The following is a 26593-nucleotide window of genomic DNA, read 5'->3' as shown; positions in this document are numbered from 1 at the left end:
GAATGACTTCAGATTTTGATACTTTTTTCTGATTTACTTTCATAAATAAAATAATTATGTTTTCTTTATTCGAAGTCAACTTTGATAACTGGCTATAAGAATAGTTGTTCCCAAGTCGTGTAAGCTTCAGGTTCGGTTTGTTCCGGTCTTATTCCTACAAGCAGCAACTTCACAATAATTTTGATTTGCTGTACACGGCCTTAACAGAGTTTTCGTAAATAACTACTGTACAAAGCACAGACCATTTTGTTAATATTGTTAATATGTTTCTAAACCCGGGGACGTAGGCTCAAGCCTTTCCGGGGTCACAACCATATTTTTGCATTCAACATCAGTATTGGAAAGTTTCAGGAAGTGGACCACGCAGCGATTTAAATCAGCTTTAAACTTTCACCAATTGAGCTATTAGTAAGATAAATAATTTTTAATGTAAGCATCATGGTGTGTTTGATTTCGCCAGATTTCTGGGCCGACAGTGTTCTCATCATAAAATGTTTTACACGAAAACGTCACGGGGCAGACATTGTTCCGATCATGGTATGTTTTATTCCGGGGCAGACATTGGTTTGATCTTGCTATGTTTCATTTGGACAGCTTCAGTCATCATGCCATGTGTTATATAAACAGGTTCCTGGGCAGACATTGTTTTCATCATGGTTTGCTTTATTGAAACATTTTCAGGGGCAGACATTATTCCGAAACATGGTCCGTGATAGGCATTGTTCTGAACATTGCATGTTTTATTTTGACATTTCCTGGGCTGCCAGTGCTTTCATCATGGTATGCTTTTGATGAACAAGTTTCGGGTAATATATTGATCTAATCAGGCACCTCTTATTAGGATTTGTGTTCCGTGGCAGACATTGTTCTGACAATGATATCTTTATTAAGACAGGTTCCGGGGCAGACATTTATCTGAACAACCTTATCGCATGTTTTAAGACATTACAAGGGGCAGATTTTATTCACGTCATGTTTGTTTCATTTAGACAGGTTCCGGGGCAGACGTTGTTCTGAAGACAACAGATCGTTTTGTGGAGAAGATATTGACAACATCCAAAAATGTCACTGCTGAGATATCAAAGTCTAATTTATGTACGCCTTTTTTGGAAATTAGAAATGAACTCATTTTTAAAGTAACTTTACCAAGCAGTATCGTGTAGTAATGATTTCCTTTTTTAATTGCTACAATGAATGTTGCTGAGATATTAAACTTCCTCTATTATAGCTACTTTTTAATACCAAATGCTAAGACGTACTTTAAGATGATCTAAATGCATTTAATGTTTTTCATATAGATTAGTAGATCAATGGGATAATGATACATTTTATCATTCTGTATTATGTTGCAGATTTAAATATGGCGTCTGTACAATCATGTAACGAAACTCTTTATTTCCCTGATCGCGGAAAAGAAGGTGTCTCAGAGTGGGCTAGATCAAGGAAAGACGTTCTCGTAATTGACTGTGACAGTATGTAACGCTTAATTTCATGTATAATCAAAGCACAGAAGGCGCTGAATTTGTTTGGGTCTCAGAATGTAAGAAAGGTGCAGGTTGTGAGATTATATGTTTAGTGCCACCAATGCTTTCCAGCGTTTTAATTGTAGTAAATTGGCTATAAGACTAATTGCAACACTGATATTCAATCCAATGTTTATTTGACTTTAACAATTTAAAAAAATGAGTTACCTTTACTGGGATTTGAACTCCAGACCTCTCGCTTCCTAAGCGAGCCCGAAAACCCTTCAGCCACGGTTAAATTTATATGTGAACGGCCTGAAGAAAACCATATTATTCTAAATTAGGGCTTGTAACGACTTTTAACTGTTGTTTAACACAGATGTAAATAATCCTGAAGCTTACTATAAGCATGTATATTTATAAAGAATCAAAAGGGCTTCAAGTTCTTTGGTATTTTCTGATCTTTGCAATCTAAATCGTACTGTATATCTGTATGCATTTTTCCTGTATAAGTTTATTTTTTATGTATTATAATTCATTTTGTAAGGCACATACGGAATTCTGCATAACTAGAGTTGCATCAAAAAATCATTTATGTACTTTTTTTACGACAGCCACACTTTATCCTTGTAAATCATGGCTACTTCCTTAACAAAAACAATTAAAAAAAGAATTTAACAAAAAAAAAATTTCCTCGACTGGGATTCGAACTCGAGACCTCTCACTCACTAAGCGAGCGCGTTACCACTGTACCACGGAGAAGTTATACACAGAATGTCTGAATAATATCAAGTCATTCTAAATTTATAACTTCCATTGCATTCAGGTTTGTAATCCTAGGTACGTTAATATACGTACCTGGTAATACTTATTAATTTCGAGGTATTTGTTCAGGGTAAACCTGTTGTTTAAAATTGAATTAAATATTTTAGCGAAAATCCTCTCGCCCAAACAGTCCGACATGTAGAATCTATATATTCCACTACTCGGTTTGTGTAGTATTCGGTAATCTACATGGCTAAAAATAGTATTTTCATTGATAAAATCATATTCATCCGCGTAATTTGTGATTGTGCATTTATTGACAATTCTATAAGCCAACGCTATTGTTTGACTTTAAATGCGTTGTAATTTGTTGGATACTTGTAACAAGATAAAATATTTCTTTCTTTTAAATCGCTAGTTTTAAGCTGTTTTGAGAACTACTTGTTGTTAGGTTTGTCATAAACTTCTGTGTCAGAGATTGAATGTCCGCTTTGTATTTAGTTATTTTCGATCAGAAAATACCAGAAAACAATATTAGAAATCTTCGACCATTCGGGAATTACTTTGCTTGAAAATTGATGCGCCTGTCTTTGACCATCTTTACGCAGTGATCTCCCCTGAATTTTTCGGCTTTAGTGTACATACAAAAGGGAAGTAACCGCTTCAAAAAAGTGGACTACTTTCGGCATTTGCAATTAAGAACATTAGACTCTGAAATTTCGCTACCATTATTTGTTTGGTCTGACGACCCAAACAAATAAAAACTATGGTCGCAAAAAGTATCGACTGTTAAACATACATCATTATATTTAAAGCGTAGATTGTTTACAAGTAGAATTAATTATCAATTGTATGAGTGGAATAGATTCGCAAATTTTACAACTGTTATGGAACTCCTTTATATCTTAAAATGCTCGATATTTTTCAAGGTAACATGTCAATATAATGGTCATTTAAATAACTCCAATCCCCGCTGTTTTCCGTCGTTAATCACATATATTTGTGTTGAGAGCTTACTTTATACGACATATTGTTACATGGAAATAACATTTTTCAGCCGCTTTTCTTTAAATCATAATGAAAATTATTTTCTAAAAATGTTCTTAAGTATCAATATACTATCATGACTCATAAATTATATTTAATGATAAGTGATTTCAATGTTGCAATTTTGCAGGCACCGTTGAATCCTTTAGTGGAATCATGTATAGAAATTTATCACTGATAATACCATCATCAAGTAACAACACTAACAGCTCTATGTAAGTGTAAATTTCTTTAGATGTCTTATCCTAGTAGATTGAAACTTTAACGTCATAATATTCTCTTTTTGTCAATGTGATAAAAGCGCACTGGATTATTTAATGTTGGATTAAACCAATCACAGGACTTATTCATATCACGTAACCGTAAGACTATATTTCTGTACTTGTAGCATGTAGTACTACGTAAAGATCAATTTTATTAATTTGTATTGTTCAATAGACCATCGTTAACCTTACCAAAATACATGAAAAAGGTTGCGACTGGTCAAATTATTCAGTATTTGTTAGAAGCTCTAAAATGTACATGTTTTGTCCAATGAAATGTCCTGACTGATCATGATTATCAAAAAGGAAACTACAAATGTGTACAAAAATATAAAAAGCAACAAAAAAGCTACACAAAATTACCATGTCTAAATGTAGAAATTTGTCTTGCTCTATACTGGTGACAATGGCCACTCATTGTCGGTTTGAGCAGAAAAGTAGCACAGAAAAGATGAAATAAAGTTTTTTAAATGCTTACTTTTGTAGTTTAACGATATTTTATTGTTATTGCCTAATATAGTATATACATGCAACTATACACATAAAACACAGAACAATTAACAAAAAACAAATGAGTTTGGCAAAGTTCTAGCAAAATTACATTTAATCTTTCAATGGATCTTTGTATCATTGTGCTGAATTCATTTTATAAACATATCTTTCTAACATATTAAGTATCTTAAAGAAATTCAAATGATATTTTTTTCGTTTCTCATCAGGTCCGAAGGTCTTCAGCTAAATGCCCCAGTCATATCATTTACATTTTACCCCAACATTAAGCGACAACTTATAAGCCCAGTGGAAATTCAATTTCAGTTGTATAACGTAAGTATCTTTTATCACATCAAATATACCAAATTGTTCAATACCATGCAATCTTATATAAATGCAAGGGCATTCATTCAATACATTTTAACTAATATTTCTGAAACATAATTTACTCGGGCCGATTCTTCATAAAAAGACTGGTATACCGTAACGTAATAAGGCTATCATAATGGGATCAATATTTGTTTTTATTATATATCTTTAAATGATTGTAAGCTTTTCGTTTTGGTACCGAAAGCTTTAAATAAATCACCAAAATGTTATATTTTTGTAATATTTTCTTAATATATGTATTTTTAAAAGTTTTTCATAGGGTTTAAATGGAGATAAAAGAATACTAGATAACTTTTCTTAAAACATAATTGTTTCTTAAATTCAGAATTTGTTGGATAATGCGAGGTGTTCTTTTTGGAAGGAGTCAAAAAGGTAAAGTATTATATAAATGTCTTCCGACAATTAACATTTATCTTTGTTGCTGTACTTTGGATGATGGCATCTGCCAAGTAAACACTTTATTGTTTTAGTACTAGTTAGTTTTCTTGTTTATAATCAAAAATATACAACAGATAAATTCAGACTAATGAGTAATATTTTCCCTTAAAAGTAAAATGACAAATAATAACCTAACTTTCAATAAACTGATTAATCAAATAAGTACCTGCTATTAATCTATTATAAGTCTTTCGAAGAAAATACCCTGATTTAACTTATAAACAAGAAAACTAAAAAGGTTACATGTAGTATGATAATTCATGTGATAATTTAGTGTTTAATTGTTAGCATAAATATACCACAATATTTGTGTAACATATTTAGTACTTTTTGTTTCGTACTTTCGGAAAGCACACTGTTTAAATCATTTGAGACAATTGAAGGGCTGAATTATAGGCATGTTATGATTCTTACACATATATGTATATAAAAATGAAACACTCATTGTTTTTGTTATAAGGAAAATGGGAAATGTCAGGTTAAGTTTTGAAAAGCGTTAAGCCGGTTTCCATGGTTTAACTTTATCAAATATATTTTAGAATCTTCCTTGTGGCCTTATCTAACATACACAATGAAAAATGTAAAATCTTTGTGATACATTTCATCATTGACAAAATTTATTTATTCAGATACATGAACCTATCAAGTGTGTAAAACAAAACATGCTGTTATATGATCCCGTATATTAAACAGTTGAAGCTTGTTTTGTCCAACAACATTGACCTGTCCCTTCATGAACTTAAAAGTCAGTTGATAAAGAATACATCAATATATTTGTTTACTTCACACGTCAGTAAGGTGTGTTGAACTGATACAGACTAGTTGCCGGACTACTGATCTGAAGGTCTTTGGTTCGATACCTAACCAACACAACGTCATGAAGATATCCATTTTTTATTTTGGAATTTACTTGCAAGAATTTATCTGAAAGTGTTTTACAACATCTGGTTTCAGGATACCTTTTATGTAATGCTTTCTATACAGTTGATTTTTATTTTATTTTATTACATTATCTTTAATGAAAAGTACTGGGCTTTTATGATATAAATCAAAAATTCTACACAGATAGAATACCAATACACAAATATAAAACATTTTCACAGGTGTTCAGAAAAAAGGCAATTTTAAAATTAAAGTAAGAAACCAAATAAAATGTCTAAACCTGGACTCAAACTTCAAATTAACGGCTATATTCTTGAAGTTAAAGACGTTTACAGGCAACGCTAGAGGGGATTCTTACTTAAGACCATTTAACAACTGGTTATATATATATGCATGGTTTTTCAAGTAGATCATAACGTTTACGAAATTCACCGACTATAGGGTCTAATGCAATATTGCCAGGTCAATATTGTTGGACGATATAGCCACAAAGAGAGGGTTTTATAGCAAATATCTGTTACACAGTCAGATTACCTGTCAAATTTATTCATCATAGTGTACGTTTGTACGGCATATAGGAGACATTTATGACGTGCGCATGAGTAAGCTATTGTGTCATGCATTGGCTATTACATACGCACGCGAAACAATTACATGGTCACGCGGTTTGCTTAACGTGCGCATGCGTACGTTATACCTATTGCATGGCTTCGTAAGAGTAACAATTCAATTGTTTTTTTCGTGGGGGGATAATCCATCAATTTGCAACGTAACAGCACTATGATGAAATTTGACGTAACAAACATAATATAATAACTGTTTCTTGTTTGTGAAGCGAAACATCACAAGGCTACTGGTCAGATGAGGGATGTCGACTGAAAAAATATGACAAAGACGAAGGAGTTGTTATGTGCATTTGCGACCATCTAACTAATTTTGCTGTGCTTATGAGTCCATCCCTGAAACCGGTATGTATGTATTATATATTGTTATCATAATATCGTCACTAAGATAAATTCCAATTAATCAATTTTATCTACAACTTTATATATGATTAAGTGACTTGAAATATGATAAAGAATCTGACAAGATTAGTTTTTAATAGAAAGGTTTTACTGTTTCGATTTATCAAGAATGTCACCAGAATACAATAAAAATGTTGCTGTGGCTAAAAGTTCCACAAAAAGATACACAATTTACGTGTCAAGCATTTATACTTAAAGTCTTATGATGAAAATTTAGTACTTGACAATTACATGTATATCATAGCTCTGCTTAAACTTATGGTCTCGAGTATTGTAGATATTACAGCAAAATGTTTTTGTTACACATATTGCATTTTCTACAAATAATCTGGTCTTTCGATTTCATATTGACAAAAATATATACCCCTTTCACTGCCATAAGGACGGCTTATGCCGTCCCTGTTATTTTCGGCGTATTTGCCATATGGACGGCTTTAGCCGTTTCTATAAGAATAATAGTAATAATAATAAATTAATAATAATAATAATAAAAAATAATAATAAATATAAAGAAAATCATACCATTGACAATAATTATTATTATACTAACAGATTTGGAAACATATATAATTATTATAATACTAATAACAAATCATAATAATTATATTAATTAATAATATAGTAATTACTTTGAAAACCCTCTGGCAAATAGGTGATCAATAAAACAATGACCCTCTGGCAGCGAAAGGGTTAAGCAAATCTATAGTATGGATATATACATTGTATAGGCACACTCTTAACAATTCCATATCAATTTTACAAAACACTTTTAATAATAACATAAGTGTTCTATACTTTCAGATTGAGGACGGACATAAGGAGGCACTGTCAATCATTTCCATGATAGGTTGCATAGTTTCAATGTTCTGTCTAGTACTGAATGTAGCTATTCACGCATTCTTCTGGAGGTTAGAAATTATTTGTTATTAGAAAAAAAGATAATACAAAAATACTCAAACACAAACGCATAAACGAATAAAAAACAAATACAAACTAACAAACAAACTGGCAAAAAGTGTTTAAAAATGAAACAAACAAATAAGTAAACAAACAAACAAACAAAAACAGCAGATTTTTATGAAACGCCTCGCACAAAATAACACCACCACCAACACGGCATTTGCAGCCGCAGGAGCAATAACAGCAACAACAAACCACAAACACAAACAAACAATAACAAAATATGTACAAATCTATGAAACAAAATCAAAACCTTAAGAACAATATAACAACAACAACACGAACATAACAAAGAAACACAAAACATATTCACAGTCTTAATACATATGAAATAAAGCAACGGAAGTCAGATTTTTTACTACATTCGTGTATTGAACTTGTCCTGTTTTTAATTTTAAACTATTTGTTTACAGAGAGATTCCATTATATGGAACTTTGCATTTTCAGTTATTCTTATATTAAGATTGTGATATTTGAAGAAAGTGATTCCAATAGAATAGAGCCTGTGAAGACTGCACGTATGTGCATACTAAAGTGGGAACATTTTAATTAATTTCGGTTCGTACAGTCTTTAAAAAGTGCTTTAATTTTAGCCACTTTCTCAAAAAAGTGCTTGTATTTTGGCATAAGATAATGCTTAAATAGAAACAAATTATCTAGATGAATCATCTCATAACTGGTATATTCAAACATCTAGACCTGAATTGATCTTAAATAAATATTTGAAATATGTTTTCAGGTTTATTAAATCGGTGCGGTACATCATCCATATGAACTTATCCTGTTGGTTAATTATTGCTTATATCCTGTTTCTTGTTGGGATAAACAGAACAGAAAACAAGGTAATGCCATACACATATTTATGAGTAAACGATTGTGAAGTGAGATGAGGAAGTAATTTACACATTGCAAACAACACTCAAAATCCAATATATTACAAAAATAAGCAAAAATAGCCACAGTGACTACTGAATCAGTCACGCAGTTAAAATATGGTGAAATTCAGAAAAATCAGTCATTAATCGCACATTATATCTAATTTATAATTGAATTTGGAATCTATTACTTTTCTTAAACTCTTTCTATCAGATTTGATCTCTTGAAATGTTTTTCTTTCACTTTATTCTTAAACAGTTTCACTGCAATAATTTAATAAAACTGTGCAGCCATCTGAATAGCGCCTGACAAGTTGATAATTATGCTTTTCTACTTGTGCTTTTGTATTTGTAGAGAAAGGTATCATATTCTAGTATGAAAACGCCATTTTTGTAAGTTGGTCTTCGCTTTGGATAAAGGCATCAATTGTATTTTAACTAAACTACCTTATAGAATATTGCCGATTTTTTTTCTGTTAGAGAAATGTCTTCCTTGACACTTAATTTGAATTAAATATGCTTTTCATCAATGTGTAGGCCGTTTGCACAGCAATTGCGGTACTTCTCCACCTGGTGTTTTTGATAGTTTTCTTCGGAATGCTAGCGGAGGGATGTAATCTTTCATATACGGTTCTCGAACCACTAAGTACTATAAAACCTGGGATGCCACTAATGATATGGTCTTATGGTACATATGTTTAGTTAATCTGTTGTTTTTTTACATTATAAAATATATGTTAAACTCTAGTTAAACATTATCTGTAAATATCAATAGAATGTAAATATTTATGAATATAATAGATAATAGAATCAGTAATATATTTTTGTTATAAGTGTTTGATTTTTTATTGACATGACATGGCGGTTGGCCTCAGTGGTAGGGCTTGTACCCACTTCGATAATATGTTGGGGTAATGTGATAAACATGTTTATGCATGTTGTAATGACATAATATTTCAATGTCTTTATTTATTTCCAGTCCTCGCAGTAATAATTGTTGTGATATCTATGGGGTGTATCACAGGCTACAGGGATATGGAAACGAACAGGCGTAAGTTTTCATCGTTTTATGTAACACTTTTTAAATGGTGAATTGCGTTTTGCATTTTCTTTTCGGACGGATTTGTGACTACTTAATATCATATATGTGCTGAACATACTTTAATATATATGTGTGATATTGTTATGAAACTTAATATCATTTTATTTTTGGCATTAAGTAACTGTTTTGAACATTGCATTAGAAGTATTATTGCTCTCAAAATTATACAATCGTCATGCAAAAATGAAGTTTTAGGACGAGTCCACACCATTTCTAAAAAGATGCATTATTTACAAGAGTATTTTCGAAAAGGACATAAATCGTGAAAACATGAAAAAAAAAAATAGATAAAAAGGCTACATCTACATTGATTACAACTAGCACAAATTCCAACAAAAGCAACCTATTGTGTGATTCATGTTTTTGTTTGTAATTTAATTTTATGATATTTATGTTTATTTTTACTTACTTTTTGTATCTGATCGACCATACAAAATGTACTTATATACGATCTATGTATCACCAGAGTATCAATCAGAGTGTTTTGATGTTCTTTCTCTTTTGTATTATGAAAAGAAAAATAAGTGCGTAGCAATATGAACCCCCCCCCCCCCAAAAAAAAATCAATGTCGTCACAATATTTACCCATTACGCGATATACACGCATTTTAACGCTTTTTGCACCCCCACACTTTCTTGTTGTCTCAAACGGTAAAAAATGCCTAATTTAGGCCCCCAACACTTTTTTGTTTGAGAAATGTTGTTAAAAACGTGACGACTTTTTCGGCGCGGTCCCCCATCCAAAAGATATATCAGGGGGTTGCCAGAAGGGGGGTATGCCCCCTTCTGTTTGGGGGGATTTGAAGGGGGCGGCAGTCCCCTAATCGCCAACAAAATTTTGGACTTGTGAGAGGCTAAGAATGAACCCAGATCGATCAAAAGGTAACGTGTTACCAACGCTGAAAAGCATTTGACTCTATCTCAATCCATTGAAGTTGTAGCACTTTGAAATCAAATTTGATGGAAAAAATCAACGCAAAATAGTAATTTTTGGCAATTTGAGATGTCCCCTCGTTGTCATGGTAACAGAAGATTTAAGCCTGAGCATGTTGTTGCAAAGGCAATGGTCCAGTCAACATTTGTGCCAAGTTTGATTAGTATTGGAGCAGTTTTTTATAGTTTTTATATCAATTTGAACTTGTATCGGGAGACTTTTCAATGAAAACAGCCATTTTACACAAAATGCTCAGAAAAAAACCCAGAAAAATGCAACCAGTGTAGGAGCATCTGAATATGATAATTATATCACTATATTTTTCATTGCTGATACGTAAACCCTAGAGAAAATGAGCCAATCAATGGGCATGCTCTAGACAGACAGTGAGTGCAGGTAACTTATACCTGCACTCCAATTAACAAATTGTGATTTTATATGTATACAATTTAACTCTGACACATTAACAACTGAAAGGTCCCCCAACACTGATACAATTTATTGTATATTGTTTTACGTTTCCATGTTAATGATATTCATGTATTATCCTGATTTGTTTCAGATGCTGGGTTATCGATGATACGGGATTATGATATGGGGCCTTTCTTTAGCTCCGGGTTCTTTGTTTTGTAATAGTGGTATGTACATTCAATGGGTTTAAATTTTATAATTTTAAAACTATGTTTGTTAAAACCATTTTTTAACCATAATAACACCAATTATCTGCCGGGTGCTTTATTGCTGCAGCTTAAATTTTTGTTACGTTTGAAGTCATTTTTATTGGACCATTGGTTCATTACCTAAATAACTACGTTTTAAAAGGGGTGGTTATATCAACGTGGTATTTCTGTTTATAGTAAATTGTGGTAACCAAAAAAGAACGGTATTTGCTACGTTTTTTGGCTAATAATTAATAACCCTAGTTCCCATGTAAATTTTGCCGAAATCCAAATTGGCATAATAATTATCATAATAATAGGCTTTTTTTAAACCTTAATTTTCCCTTGCAAGGGAAATTTTCATCCGGGGCACATTTTGATGGCAATATGTGTCACAAATTCTGCAAGCACATCGGGAAAGTACAAGAGCTACATTTTAAAAATATGTACCATTTGAATCGGAGAATAATTGCCTTGAATATGATGTTTGTATTGTTCAAATATTGAAAACTAAAGCTAGATTTCAGATAGATAAATTAATTTACGTGGTGATGTTTTAAACAATTTATTTCAGGTAAATTGTATAATTGTTGTCTTAGTTGATTCGGACAATGTGCGGCACTAAATCAATGTCAAGGAAATCACACAAAGGACGGGCAAAGTATGACAATAGCTTATTTGTATGTTTCTGTGATTTAAATGTCTTTTTGTAACTTAAAATTCAATTTGCTCACTTAAAATGCCATATTATATTTAGCTGTGTTACCTTCTCTGTTCGTGAAATATATATTTTTCTATAAATGTTTGCTTTGTGAAGACCATACCAAATACCTTTTGCCAATAGTAAGTCTCTTTTGACTGTGACTATATTCTGTCAATTGTACTGAATTAAAAGCCAGCCATACATTATGAGCAATAAATAAATTTAAATTCAAAAGTCAAATTCTCGACACGCTCAATTTTTAATAGTCTAAAATATCTGAGATACTGATAACTGTTGATGTCTGCCCCTGTTCATGATCACTTGACTACATGCATCCCATACTTGCACCTTTTTTTGTCATCTGTTACATATTTCTCATGACACTTGTATTACAACAATCGTAAATAAATGAATATTTATATTGACGAACACTGACTTATAAAAATACGGGTTTTTATTTTCAAGCAAATATTCAGATGATAAAACGGGTTTTTATTTGGAAAGCAAAGTTTTTTTGAAAGGGTTTTGGGGAGAAAAACAAAAGGGGCCGGGTTCCCCAAATGTTTGGGGTTAAAGAAAAAAAATATTAAAATGGGTTTTAAAAAAATTATTTTAATTTTCTTTTTGTATAAACTCTAAAATTAATTTTTTTTAAAATTGCCTTTAAACATACATTTTAAATATCTTTTCAGAGCGGGCATTACTTTGCATATTGGTGCTATGCCGGGAGGGTCTGACTTGGGGTTTGGGTACTATTTTTTTAAATGGCCCAAAATTTTGTTTTCCAGTACATTTTTCGCTCTTTTTTAACCCAGTTTTCGGGAAAAACCAAAAAATTTTTTAGCCCAATTGATAATCAAAAAAAATTTGCAAAATTTCAAATGTAAATAAGGAACAAGTGTGTTCATTGGCTTTACTTTTGTGCAATGGGATACCTAAAATATAATTTGGAATAACTGGTCAAAGGTTCAAAAACTATGTCAAATTGTAGTTTCTGAATATGTAGCCTGTCCAGTCTTCGACTGGTCGCAACACTTTTGATCATAGACTACAACTTAATAGAATAATTACCCTTGACAATTTGGCATTAGCAGAATTCTTTCAACAATTACTAACCGAGACAATTAATGGGTCTGAAATAAGGGACATGCTTTAACAAAGGTTTTGGAATAGCTATATATATATATATATATATGCTCACAGTTAAAAGTACAAATATATTGACCTGTCTTATTCAATTTTTATCATACAAGTAGTATTCTTATTATTTGAATGTGTTTGCTATATTTATTTCATGTATTTAAAGCACAAATACAACCTGACAATAAGACGATTCGATTACTATGAACGAATTTGATCATTAAATGGCATGTCATTTAAGTCATACATGCATATACATTTTAAACGAGATATTCAATGGACTGAAGTATACTTTGTGTTTGCTTTTATTCATTTTAATTACGCGGATCAGACACGGCGAAGCGCACCTTTAGGGATCTAAGCCTAACTAAATCCAAGAAAGAGTACAACGCTCTTGTTGAGCATACATTTTCATACTTTTATTAAATTTTCCTGGGCGTCATATTTTTTTAGGAATGTGTTAGCAGATATACATGTGTTTTTGCTAAATATGTACTTTCTTATTTATATTTGTGCTACTTTCGGACACTGTACAAAAGACACTTGTTTTTCGAAAAGTCTGTGTTTAATAGTATGACAATGCCAGAATAACCAAACGTATGGAGGTTTTAGATTATTTATTTCAATTATGTATTTATGAAAAACATAAAATAATTTAATTTTCAGGGACTGCTGATCTTCATATTTCACTGCGTGATGGACAAAAAGGTAACCGTTTCTAATTATTTTCGAAAATTGGTACATTGTATCATGACTGGGTTTAGCAATCTTAAAGATATCATTTTGGTTACTTTTAAGTTTCAAACCATAAGACACAGTGACAACTTAAAATTTCTAAAACATCATTTTAACTGGTATAACTGGTATACTGCATCATACGCGATAGCAAATTGACTTGGCGCGCTAACAAGTAATGAAACAAAACGATTCTTACGTGTTTAACGATCTTTTATTCCTTTCATTATAGCTATGCTGTCACCATCTTCGTTTATAATGTTAATGCTCTCGGTGGATTATAAAATGTTCATATGGCAACCTGACCGCATTAACCATCCCACTGCCGCGAAACATTTAAAATGTCAGTCAAATAAATTGTATTTTCTTGCAATATGACTTGAAGTGAGTTCAAAACATTAGTTCAATATAAAATAATGATTAACTTTAAAAATTCCTTACATTATGAGTCCTAAATTGAAATGTGGATATTTATTTTAGCGGTCCAAAAACCAAACTACGTAACATGGTTGATAAAAAATAAACATTAATATAACACGACTTTAATTGCAGATAAAAGATGCGTTTTCAAAACAGAGACACAAGTGGCTTCAATCGACGCAGAGTTTCGGACTTTCTGAAGGAAAGAAAAGCGTAATTATCATACTATCCATATTCTAAAGAACATTTAGATTTTTTCTGTTTCTTTTATAATATAACAAATTGTGCCTTAAAGTCTATTCAAGAAGTAGATTTAGTTGAATATTTTTTTCTATTAAATTGTTTGTTTATTAAAGTTCTTTATCAATGTTTTAACTGTTAGCCTACTAGAACCGAAAATACTTAAACTTTGTCACCAGTATAGAGCCAGGCCTGCCTGTACTTCCGGGCAGTCTGACCAGTATCTGTACTAATGTAAGCTCTATTTTTATCATTTGATACTGAAAACTCTAAACATTAAATCTCTTTTTAAACAATTGTATTTGGATTTTAATTTGCCCTGTGTCAAAATCAATTTATTCTCTTTTTTTTTATTTTAAGAAAACATAAGACTCTTCCGTTTTGTGAAAGCCAAGAAGAATCAGTTCATCGATGGAGTATTTCAAAATGTGATTTGTCGGACAGTTTTATATCTAAAACAGCACTTTGTCATTTAAAGCTTCCTGTACATCGTGATCAACCGATAACGTACTTCAATATTTGTACTTAGCTAACCACGGTTATATCACCCGTATTTTAGATTTTTGAAATTTTCAAAAATTTTCAATCCCCCCTAAAAGGGTTTAAAATTTTTTATTTTTTGGTGGCATCTCCAAAACCCCTTATCCGGGGATCCACCCTTTTGAGAATTTAAAAAATGGGAGTTTGCAAGGGAAAATAGTTTTAAAATGGACCCAAATCGATGTATTTTTTGTTTTTTAAAAAAAATCCCAAATGTCGACTCTTGACTTTTCTAAAAACCAAAACTTTTCATTGAGTTTTTAAAAACATTGACTTTCGAAATCCATTATTCAGGTTTTTAAAAAGGAGTTTTTTTCAAACATAAATTCAGCCTAAACATCTACTTTTTACAACTTTTAAAGGGATTTTAATTCCCAAACATTTTTTCTTTGGACATCTCCTTTTTCAAAAATTTTTTAAAGGTATTAAACTTTAATCTGGGGACACCCACAAATTACAACTTGCATTGAGTATTCTAAATATGATATGTCGGAATCTACTTATTCACAACTTTCATTGAGTATTCCAAGCATTTATATGTCGGACATCCACTTTTTCACAACTTTAAATGAGTATTCCAAACATTGATATGTCGGACATCCACTTATTCACAACTTTAAATGAGTATTCCAAACATTAATCTGTCGGACATCTACTTATTCACAACTTGCATTGAGTATTCTAAATATTGATATGTCGGACAACTACTTTTTCACAACTTTTAATGAGTATTCCAAACATTTATTTGTCGGACATCCACTTATTCACAACTTTAAAAGAGTATTTCAAACATTAATCTGTCGGACATCCACTTATTCACAACTTGCATTGAGTATTCTAAATATTGTTCTGTCGGACATCTACTTATTCACAACTTTTAATGAGTATTCCAAACATTAATATGTCGGACATCTACTTATTCACAACTTTAAATGAGTATTCCAAACATTAATCTGTCGGACATCCACTTATTCATAACTTGCATTGAGTATTCTAAATATTGTTGTGTCGGACATCTACTTATTCACAACTTTAAATGAGTATTCTAAACATTAATATGTCGGACATCTACTTATTCACAACTTAAAATGAGTATTCCAAACATTAATCTGTCGGACATCCACTTATTCACAACTTGCATTGAGTATTCTAAATATTGTTCTGTCGGACATCTACTTATTCACAACTTGCATTGAGCATTTTAAAAATTGATCTGTAGAACAACTACTTATTCACAACTTTAAATTAGTATTCTAAACATTAATCTGTCGGACATATACTTATTAACAATTTTAAATGAGTATTCCAAACATTTATCTGTCGGACATCTTCTTATTCAAATTTTCATTGAGTATTCGAAATATTGATATTTCAGACATCTACCTATTCACAACTTTTAAATGAGTATTCTAAACATTGATATGTTGGACCCCTACTTATTCACAACTTGCATTGAGTATTTCAAACATTAATCTGTCGGACATCTACTTATTCACAACTTTAAATGAGTATTCCAAACATTGATATGTCGGACATCTACTTATTCAAAACTTTCATTGAGTATTCTAAACATTGATCTGTAGAACAACTACTTATTCACAACTTTCATTGAGTATTCCAAACATTTATCTGTCGGACATCTACTTATTCAAAACTTTCATTGAGTATTCTAAATATTAATATGTCGGACATCTACTAATTCACAAATTTAAATGAGTATTCAAAACATTGATCTGTCGGACATCCACTTATTCACACATTTCATTGAGTATTCTAAATATTGATATGTCGGACATCTACTTATTCACAACTTTCATTGAGTATTCCAAACATTAATCTGTCGGACATCTTCTTATTCACTACTTGCATTGAGTATTCTGAACATTGATCTGTCGAACATCAACTAATTCATTAATTTCAATGACTATTCCAAACATTTATCTGTCGGACATTCACTTATTCACAAATTTAAATGACTATTCCAAACATTGATCTGTAGAACAACTACTTATTCACAACTTTAAATGAGTAGACCAAACATTAAACTGTCGAACATCCACTTATTCACAACTTACATTGAGTATTCTAAACATTGATCTGTAGAACAACTATTTATTCACGACCGCCTATTCTCAGCTTTTCACAAATCATGTGCATGTATATGATATCGCAATTATGCTTGTTTTTGTATTCATTGATATGTAACGGTTAATGTTTCTTTTTTTAATATGTGGAGTAAATGTAACTGTGTTCTTGCAAAGCTATATACCCAACGCCGCTGTTATACATTTTGGATTTTAATTCGATAGGAGAAATTTGTCATGGTATTTTGATGGATATTGCTTGTCACTTACAGTTTTTTATGCTACATTTGTTTAAGTATTTAATATTGTCTATTACATTTACATGCTTGCTTTTTTAAAGCTGTCAAAAACTATATATGTATCACCATATTTGTAAATAATATTTTGTTCTGTTCTGAAAAAGGTGAACAGTATTTATATAACAAAGTTGTGGCAGTTTTTACTGCAACATGATTTGATATTCACGGACATTTTGCATCATTTGAGAATTCCCCCCCCCCCCCATACAACAACAGAATTTGACAAAAACTAACAATGGTCATTTGGATTACAGATATAAATAAATTTGATAGATTGATGAAAGCTGGTGCTATAGGAGCCACTGCTATAAGTCTTCCAGTATACAATATATGTCTTTGAAACTTCAAGAAGTGATTGATATAATGTTAACTTTTTGTTGAAATATGACAAACAAGATTAACAAGAAGGGGTGGCGTTCAATAAAGTTTGTTTGACACTTACAATGCATTAATCTTATGAGACTTTAGTTACATTGCATTAATTCTTATTCATCCCTCATTTAATGATTATGTTAATAGAAAACGCTAATCATTTATGGTTTTTTTTTTTTATTTAAATCACAGTTCACCATTGTTAAAACCAAATATGACATGGACCGAGTGAAAAAAAAAAAATTTTTTACATTTTTCTAAAATATAAATGTCAACTACATTGTATGTCAAAAATATTTAATTCTATGCAGATATCATTGAATGAACGTACGTACTATCGTAGAAAAGTGTATTAGTTATTATAAAAAAATTGATATAATAATTATTAATTAAAATATTTTTGGACAATTAGACCAACCAAGGAATAAGGAAATATTTTAACAATCAATTTGTTTGGACACATCATACTAATAATATTGTAGAGAAAGCCTCTGAAAGAACGTCCTCGTGATGTTGATATGAATTTGAGTATGAACAAAAAAGTATAGAAAGAGTACAACATATATTTGAAATACGCACACGTAAAAACCCTGGATATGCATCTGAATATTTTTCTATTGAAAACTGTCAGTGAGATTTTGATAACACTTATGATTATCACTGGCATGAGCCATCAAACATAAGCATCACCGGAACCTATGTAAAATTGCACGAACTTACCGAAATCATGTTAAAAACGGATTTATAGTAATTTAAGGATCATAACAAGTTTATTGTATATTGTTTAGATGATGGTTTCAGTGTCATGCATGTGTTAGATCGATACCGTATAATTCTGTTTTAAATGGATTACTTAATTTCTTTGCTTATCATCTAGATTAATATTATCCATTATATTTAACAATTTCGGAAATATTTTAGCGCACAATTCATTATCAACAGTCATGCATCTTTTTTGAAGGGTCTGTATAATAAACTTAAGCCTATTTGTAATTTTAGAAGTATTCAAGATATTGCTAGACAACTTTGATATCTTTGTTAATTGTGAAGCTTATTTTTTAGAAATTGTAATCGAAGCATGGTATGACATTTAAATGTTTATAGACGAAACAAAATATCCAACCACAAAAATTTATTTTACATTTAAGCTGAGATATATTACATGATGCTTCTTTGTAAAAGGCAAAAAAACATTGTGATTTGATATTGAAATTGAGGCAAACTGGAGAAAGTAAATGTATATTTACACTTACAAAGACGTGCATATATGAACATAAAGAAAGATCAAGAACATACATGTCCAGCAGACTTCAACATTTGTACACAAAAGTGTGTTATAATTTTTATGAAGTCTTTAAAACTCAATATCATTTCCAAAAAGGTCTCAATACTAAAGCGTTGCTAACAGCTTTAAACGATTACTATATTATAAAAGTCAAATGCTTAAAGGTATGCTTAAGAATATAATACTAATTTCATTTTTGTAACGACATATTTGAAATCATTGTTTTTTGTCATTATTGGAATAAAAGACCCATTAGTCTAAAACGATATTGTTTTTATTTCTGAGCAACATTTTATGGTGTCCTCCCACACAAGAAACACGTACACACACAAACGCACGCGCACACGCACGCACACACACAAATTTTGGCCATACATTTGTAGCTGAACCTTCTTTTTCTCCTGGCAATTAGTACATTTTAAGTGTTTAGTATGAAAGTCATCATCTAATTAACATTTGATACTTTTATGACAAATAATGTTACCTTTGTGACACTAACTTCCATTGTTAAGCATCTAATATGCTTTAAAATCATCGTTAAAATGTCATTTAACAAACTTTGCCTTTTTAAAAAAAAGAAAGAAATATGATTAATTTCTTAGGCATAGATATAATGTGCCTGTAATAAACCCTCAACACGGCCTAACATGTCGGTGTTATCAGGTGAGTTCAATGACTACAATATCAGAGTTATCAAAAATAACTTGCAGTACAAATGAAATAATAACCAACGACATTTTCAATTGTGCCGTTTAAAACATTCATTAGAGATACTTTTGTTCTTTTCCATACTCATTTTATCGAAGAATTTGTCGAACCTTTCGTTTGTTTTAACCAAAAAAAGCTGAAGTGTAATGACTTCAATGTTATTTTTTCAAAATTCCATGTGTTAAATTAGATGCCGCCACATGTAACATCTTAGATCAGTAGCCAGTCAAAATGATAAACTTAAAAAATCATTTGAAGCAACAGCGCAGGACAACAGGATTTTAAATAAAATGTCATGGAACAAATGTGAAATCTCGAACTAGTTTTTCCTTTGAGGAAACTCGTTTAGTATAATTCCTTTTCGGTTTTAATTGCAACAGGTAGAGGACAACACAACGCAACAATCCTTATTACATTTTCCTTCTCAAATTCATTTATACTATATGTCGTGGTGTTACTTTCATGGGAAAGAACAGAACAATTTACTTTAAGTCAAATGATTACTTTCTAATAAATATAATAAATAATCATAAATTTAAAATTATAAGAAACAGGTAAAAAGCATATCGTTTAGCAGACGACAATTTTCTTAGCAAACATAGGGTTAAGAAACTGAAGGGGAATAACGCAGATAATGTGGTAAACGGCAACATGTTGAAGTAGTTTCCCTTACACTAATAAAGTAATCAAAAATGTTAAACCGGAACAAAATATACTGAAAATAGATAAATATATGAAAAATGTCGAAAGACAACGAGAGCAGCTTCGGTTGTTTTGAGATGATACCCAAAATCTGCCGGTATAAACTGATTCAATAAGGTCCGTATTCTTTAACAGTGGCATCTATGATATATAACTGAAATAAATTATCATTTAGAAATAATAATTGATAAATAACTGAAATAAATTATCATTATAAAATAATATATGATATATAACTGGGAAAAAATCATTTAGAAATAATAATATGATATATAACTGAAATAAATCATCATTTAGAAATAATATATCATATATAAATGAAATAAATTATCATTTAGAAATATTCTGCGAAAAAATATCTGAAGCGCATAGCTTTGGTTATTATTTGCAGATTATTTGTCACCACTGGCTTTTGCAGTATCATTGACTATCATAAAGAATATTGACCAAGAGGAGACTAAATGAATTATTCCAGTGCAAGCTATTTTCTTGTCATTGGATAAACGAGTATGATATTGTGAAATTTATAATATACTAAGGCGTTTATAAAAAAGAGAGCGTTTTTATTCAATGTTTAATTATTTTGATAAACTAGTCAGTATTAATTATTTTCCCAATTGATTACAATGGATTTGGGTTTCAGGTTTTGTGTGTAATTTTTTTATTGGGTCCATTTAGCAATGAAACAAATAAATATACGAAATGAGAGCATATTTTAAGTATTTAATTTGTTAACAAAATTCTTTGAACCAGCATGAACAGTACACTGACTAAAAAGGCAATGTTTTAAAATCGCATTGAAAGAATTATTATTTATACATATCATCTATAATATGTGGCAAAAAGAAACGACACACTTAGTAATCTTAAGTAAGATAACGACGAATATTACTTAGATATCCGTTGACAAAATCAAAAAGAATGTGGAGATTCACACAAAAACTATAATAGACAAAATTTAATAAAACAACTGATTTGTGGTTTTGGTTTTATATTAGATAAATTCTGTAACGTTGTTGTTTACTTACTAGTTTTAGTAATTTCGTTAAATATTTTGAATTTTGATTTTCACATATTATAAAAATACCTCAAAAAAGTTTGTTTTTTAATCGCAATCCGTCTGTCTGAATAAGACAGTAGATACGAGGGTGTGTCAATATGTTAGTTAAAAGTGCTGAAATAGGGGCTTACATAAACGCTCGAGCATAACTAGGAAAATACTATTAATATTTATAATGGTATTTATAACATTAAATGATTTATGGCAACGATGAAGTGTTATATATAGTGGCTTATTTCTGCCATTCGTATTTTTGCCCCGCGACCCTGCCAAGCGAAAGTAGAAAATTAACAAGTTAAAATTGTGGGACACACAAGTTAGCGCGAGGGCGCGGAGCGAAGATAAATAAATAAAAAAACTTTGCCGCGCGCCCCCGCTAATAAGCGTTTTTTCGCTCCGCGCCCCGCAAATTAGCGTGTTTTCGCTCCGCGCCCCCGCCGTTTTATTTCTTGAAACCACGTCCCGCACCCCCGCGACATTAATCAAGTAACTGCTTCATGGGGCTAGTGGTTTACTGACTTTAAATTAGGACAAAATGACTTGTCATTAGGCAAGCAAATAAATAATAATCCAAGCATTAAATTGATTCTAAACATTTATGCAAGCATATTCTTCTTTTGATACTCTATATTCTATATAAACTTCTTTTAAAAACTCAGCTTAATTTGTACATTTAAAGCAGAATTGCTCAAGATCAATTCTAATGTTCATTACATATATGAACGTCGATTAAAACATATAATATTATCAAATGAACAAAGAAATAATGTACATATGTCCAAGCAGCACTTTCAAACCATCTTAATTATTTTAAAAAAGACATGTAAAACTATTCAAAAAACAGCGCCCTACTGATCTATTTAACAGCAAAAATTTGGGTAAATATATATGGCAAAATCAGTCATTCATTACATTCAAAATTTATTCAATTGTAAATTATATCAATACTTTTTTTAACAATCTTTATTCATTTTGTTATTTCAGAATTGATTTATTGAAAATGGTTGGCTCATGTTGAGGAATGCGTCTTTAAAATGAAAATGTGTTTTTATTTCCTATATTTTTTTTCCAAATCGGAAGCGGAATTGTTTGCCTTTTGAAAAATATGCGTTGGTGATCTTCTGGACCCTTAATTTGTATTGCTAGAAACGAAATAATAATTGTCCGAGCCTACGGCCTTCGTACTTAATTAATTCATACGCATTAAAACTCCAAACCGGTGATTAACATAAACTTATATAATTGTTTGATTAACATTCGAGCATATTAAACACTAACACAGATTTCATAACATTTTGTTTTGCATATTATTGCTAATAACTATGTTACCTGTCTATTATTATGATAGAAACGTGGTTATAATGTTTAAAGCAAATAAACTGTATTGTATTGTATTGTATTGTATTGTAAATGACAACATATTCTAGGGTCTTTTTTAATTATTCTGTCTAGCAAGGGAAATAATAATCGCTGTAGTATTAAAGTAATGTAACAAAGTTAAGGTCACTTTCATAGAACTTATTAGGTTGTTATTTTTTAATGTTTATATTTCAACTTATTTGATTTTAAAAGTATCTTTAAGCTTATGGATGTCTTTTTTCACATGAATACATGTACTAAATATTATTTTTATAAAATGTAAAATACAGTCATTAATAGTATGCATACTTGGAGAGAGTATATAAATCACTGCTTAAAAATTTGAAGAAAAAAGTCACTGAACATTTAAGTTATCATTTGCCACCCAACAGGGACCTACTGTTGGTTCAAAATTATGTTTTGCTTATACTCCATGGAGGGAAATTTTCACACCTTTGTGTTTCAAAATTTACCCCTCAATGACATAACTGGTGACATGTCCGGGTCTCTTTTTGACAATGTTAGATGTGTGTAGCCATAAAGGGCACATCAAACCTCATAAAGCAAACAATAATACAAAGTTTCATGAAATGCATGGAAGTTATATATGATACCGAGTGGCTATCGTACGGTGGCACAAATGTGACATGTGTGTGTTTTTATTTATCTCGTGGCCACGAGATACTATGTTGTGGCCACGAGTTACTAAGTCGTGGCCACGAGATAGCTAAGTCGTGGCCATGAGATACTATGTCGTTGCCACGAGTTACTAAGTCGTGGTAACGAGATAGCTAAGTCGTGGCCACGAGATACTATGTCGTGGCCACAAGTTACTAAGTCGTGGCCACGAGAAAGCTAAGTCGTGGGCACGAGATACTATGTCGTGGCCACGAGATAGCTAACTCGTGGCCACGAGTTACTAAGTCGTGGCCACGAGATAAATAACCAATCAGATTACACCATTGATGTTACTTTCCCTAATTAACTAGACATGTGCTGTAGTACAAGGATATCCCTACTTCACCAGCCTGTAAAAGTGTTATTTATACAACTTATTGACTTGTCGCTAATTTTACATTTAGCGTCACTGTGACCCTGGTCTTTGAATGACCAATGACCTCGAAAGTATTAGATGTCATCTACTGATCATGTGCAATGATCGTTCTGGGTTATATAAACCATGGCTTATCCCTTCTTAATTATTCATCAGACAAGGATTTGACTTATTCCTTCTCATGTTGTTACAGGCCGTAGTACGTGCAGACTGACCAATTCGATCACAAAATTGTCCCAACAAAGAGCTATAGTCAAAATTAATGTCTGGTGGGCCTTGGAATAAAATATGTATTCAAAACTGATGAAGTGTCTTAACAAGAGCTGTCACAGGAGACAGCGAAGCTCGACTAATAAAATACTGGACGCAGTAAGGAGGACAAAACTATGAAAGAAAAATCAATTATGTTTAATTATGTATTAAGTTATAGTAAAAAAATAATATTTGTTAACAAAAATTCCAAGATCAAGGGGAATAATTCTAGAAATAGTCATGCTAGAGTTATGGACCTTGTCACACAACATTTGTGTAATGATAAGAAATATATATTTGAAGTTTGAAGTAGATACCTTAAAAAGAAAAGAAGTTATTATATTTCTTAAAGAAAATCTTAAGTTCAAAGAGAGATAAATCTGTAAATATTGCATCAAGAGTTATGAACAATGTCACATAAAATGTAATTGTTGATAAGGAATAAGTATTTGAAATTTGAGGTAGATACCTTTAAAAATAAAAAGTTATAATAAAAAATAACATTTTTCTAGTAAAAAAATCTAAGTTCAAAGGAAGATAAATCTGAAAATATTGGTGCTAGAGTAATAAATCTTGTCACATAAGATGGGGATGATGATAACGTAAATACATTTGAAGTATGAGGTTGATCCCTTAAGAAATAAAGAAGAAACAGTAAGAAATAGTACTTTTTGAGGAAAATTCTAAGTTCAAGGGGAGATAAATCTGAAACTATTGGTGCTAGAGTTATGAACCTTGTCACATAAGATGGGGATGATGTTAAGGTACATATATTTGAAGTATGAGGTTGATCCCTTAAGAATCAAGAGCTGTCGGTAGGACAGCAACGCTTGACTATTCTTAGTGCTTAATAGTAAAAAAAATGCTTGATAGAGTTACCTCCTCCTGTTTACAGGTTGGGGTCATGATGGTGAACAAGTGTGCAAAGTTTCAAAGCCATATGTCAATGGACTTTGAAAATATTTGAACTATTACAAAAACTTTAACGTAAATTCTAAGTCGAAAAAGGGGCATAATTCTGTCAAAATGCTTGATAGAGTTACCTCCTCCTGTTTACAGGTTGGGGTCATGATGGTGAACAAGTGTGCAAAGTTTCAAAGCCATATGTCAATGGACTTTGAAAATATTTGAACTATTACAAAAACTTTAACGTAAATTCTAAGTCGAAAAAGGGGCATAATTCTGTCAAAATGCTTGATAGAGTTACCTCCTCCTGTTTCCAGGTTGGGGTCATGATGGTGAACAAGTGTGTAAAGTTTCAAAGCCATATGTCAATGGACTTTGAAAATATTTGAACTATTACAAAAACTTTAACGTAAATTCTAAGTTGAAAAAGGGGCATAATTCTGTCAAAATGCTTGATAGAGTTACCTCCTCCTGTTTCCAAGTTGGGGTCATGATGTTGAACAAGTGTGCAAAGTTTCAAAGCCATATGTCAATGGACTTTGAAAATATTTGAACTATTACAAAAACTTTAACGTAAATTCTAAGTCGAAAAAGGGGCATAATTCTGTCAAAATGCTTGATAGAGTTACCTCCTCCTGTCTACAGGTAGGGGTCATGATGGTGAACAAGTGTGCCAAGTTTCAAAGCCATATGTCAATGGACTTTATAAATATTTGAACTATTACAAAAACTTTTACATAAGTGGTTACGCCGACGCGGACACCAACGCCGACGCCGACGCTCGGGTGACAACAATAGCTCTACTTATTCTTATCGAATAGTCGAGCTAATAAGGAAGTAACAGTAAAAAATAGTATTTTTTAAGGAAAATTCTAAGTTCAAGGGGAGATAAATCTGAAAATATTGGTGCTAGAGTTATGAACCTTGTCACATATGATGTGGTTGATGATAAGGAACATATATTTGAAGTTTGAAGTTGATACCTTAAGAAATGACAAAGTTATAGTGAAAAATATTTTACTGCACCAAAACTTTAATCTAAAATCTGGATGCGGACGCCGGGGCGAGTAGGACAGCTCTCCATATACTTCGTATAGTCGAGCTAAAAATCTAAGACGAAAGGAGAGGCAGCGGAAAATGGTGTCCGACAGTTTTAATACTTGTCAGTAATGAAGTTTTTATGAAACAACACCCCCCCCCCCCAAAAAAAAATACAAAAAAAAAACTGTCAGTACACCCAATAATGAATAGTAAATATTTCAAAACTTCCATTGCTAGATTTTATTGGAATGCCGATTAACAATTAACATTACTTAAGAAATAAGTAGATCGGTATTGGACTTAAAGGTTCTTTGTTTGAATAGGGGTGAATGTCTGTTCAAGGAACACTCATTTTTATATAGCTATATTAAAAGATAAATCAAACAAAATGCACACAC

At 31.4% G+C, this 26593-nt stretch overlaps 1 protein-coding gene and 1 long non-coding RNA gene across 2 annotated transcripts; both read left to right on the top strand.

Annotated features, from left to right (window-relative positions):
- The first annotated feature begins 966 nt into the window (after positions 1-966).
- On the top strand, positions 967-11269 carry LOC132756805 (adhesion G protein-coupled receptor L4-like). The gene is made up of 11 exons (XM_060747946.1): positions 967-1095; positions 1353-1472; positions 3406-3490; positions 4258-4363; positions 4746-4792; positions 6576-6708; positions 7567-7673; positions 8465-8567; positions 9138-9288; positions 9580-9651; positions 11199-11269. The coding sequence occupies exons 2-11, from the start codon at positions 1361-1363 to the stop codon at positions 11267-11269; spliced, it is 987 nt and encodes a 328-aa protein (XP_060603929.1). The 5' UTR covers positions 967-1095; positions 1353-1360.
- A 2372-nt stretch (positions 11270-13641) lies between these two features.
- LOC132756777 (uncharacterized) lies at positions 13642-15108 on the top strand. The gene is made up of 3 exons (XR_009629373.1): positions 13642-13846; positions 14426-14506; positions 14894-15108. It is a non-coding gene; the product is annotated as an uncharacterized LOC132756777 (long non-coding RNA).
- The last annotated feature ends 11485 nt before the right edge of the window (positions 15109-26593 follow it).

Source organism: Ruditapes philippinarum, unplaced genomic scaffold (assembly GCF_026571515.1).
Source record: "Ruditapes philippinarum isolate M1 unplaced genomic scaffold, ASM2657151v2 ctg3463_1_1_1_1, whole genome shotgun sequence".
NCBI lineage: Eukaryota > Metazoa > Mollusca > Bivalvia > Venerida > Veneridae > Ruditapes > Ruditapes philippinarum.
Note: the sequence above shows the minus strand (reverse complement) of the source record. Positions and strands in the feature narration are given on the sequence as shown.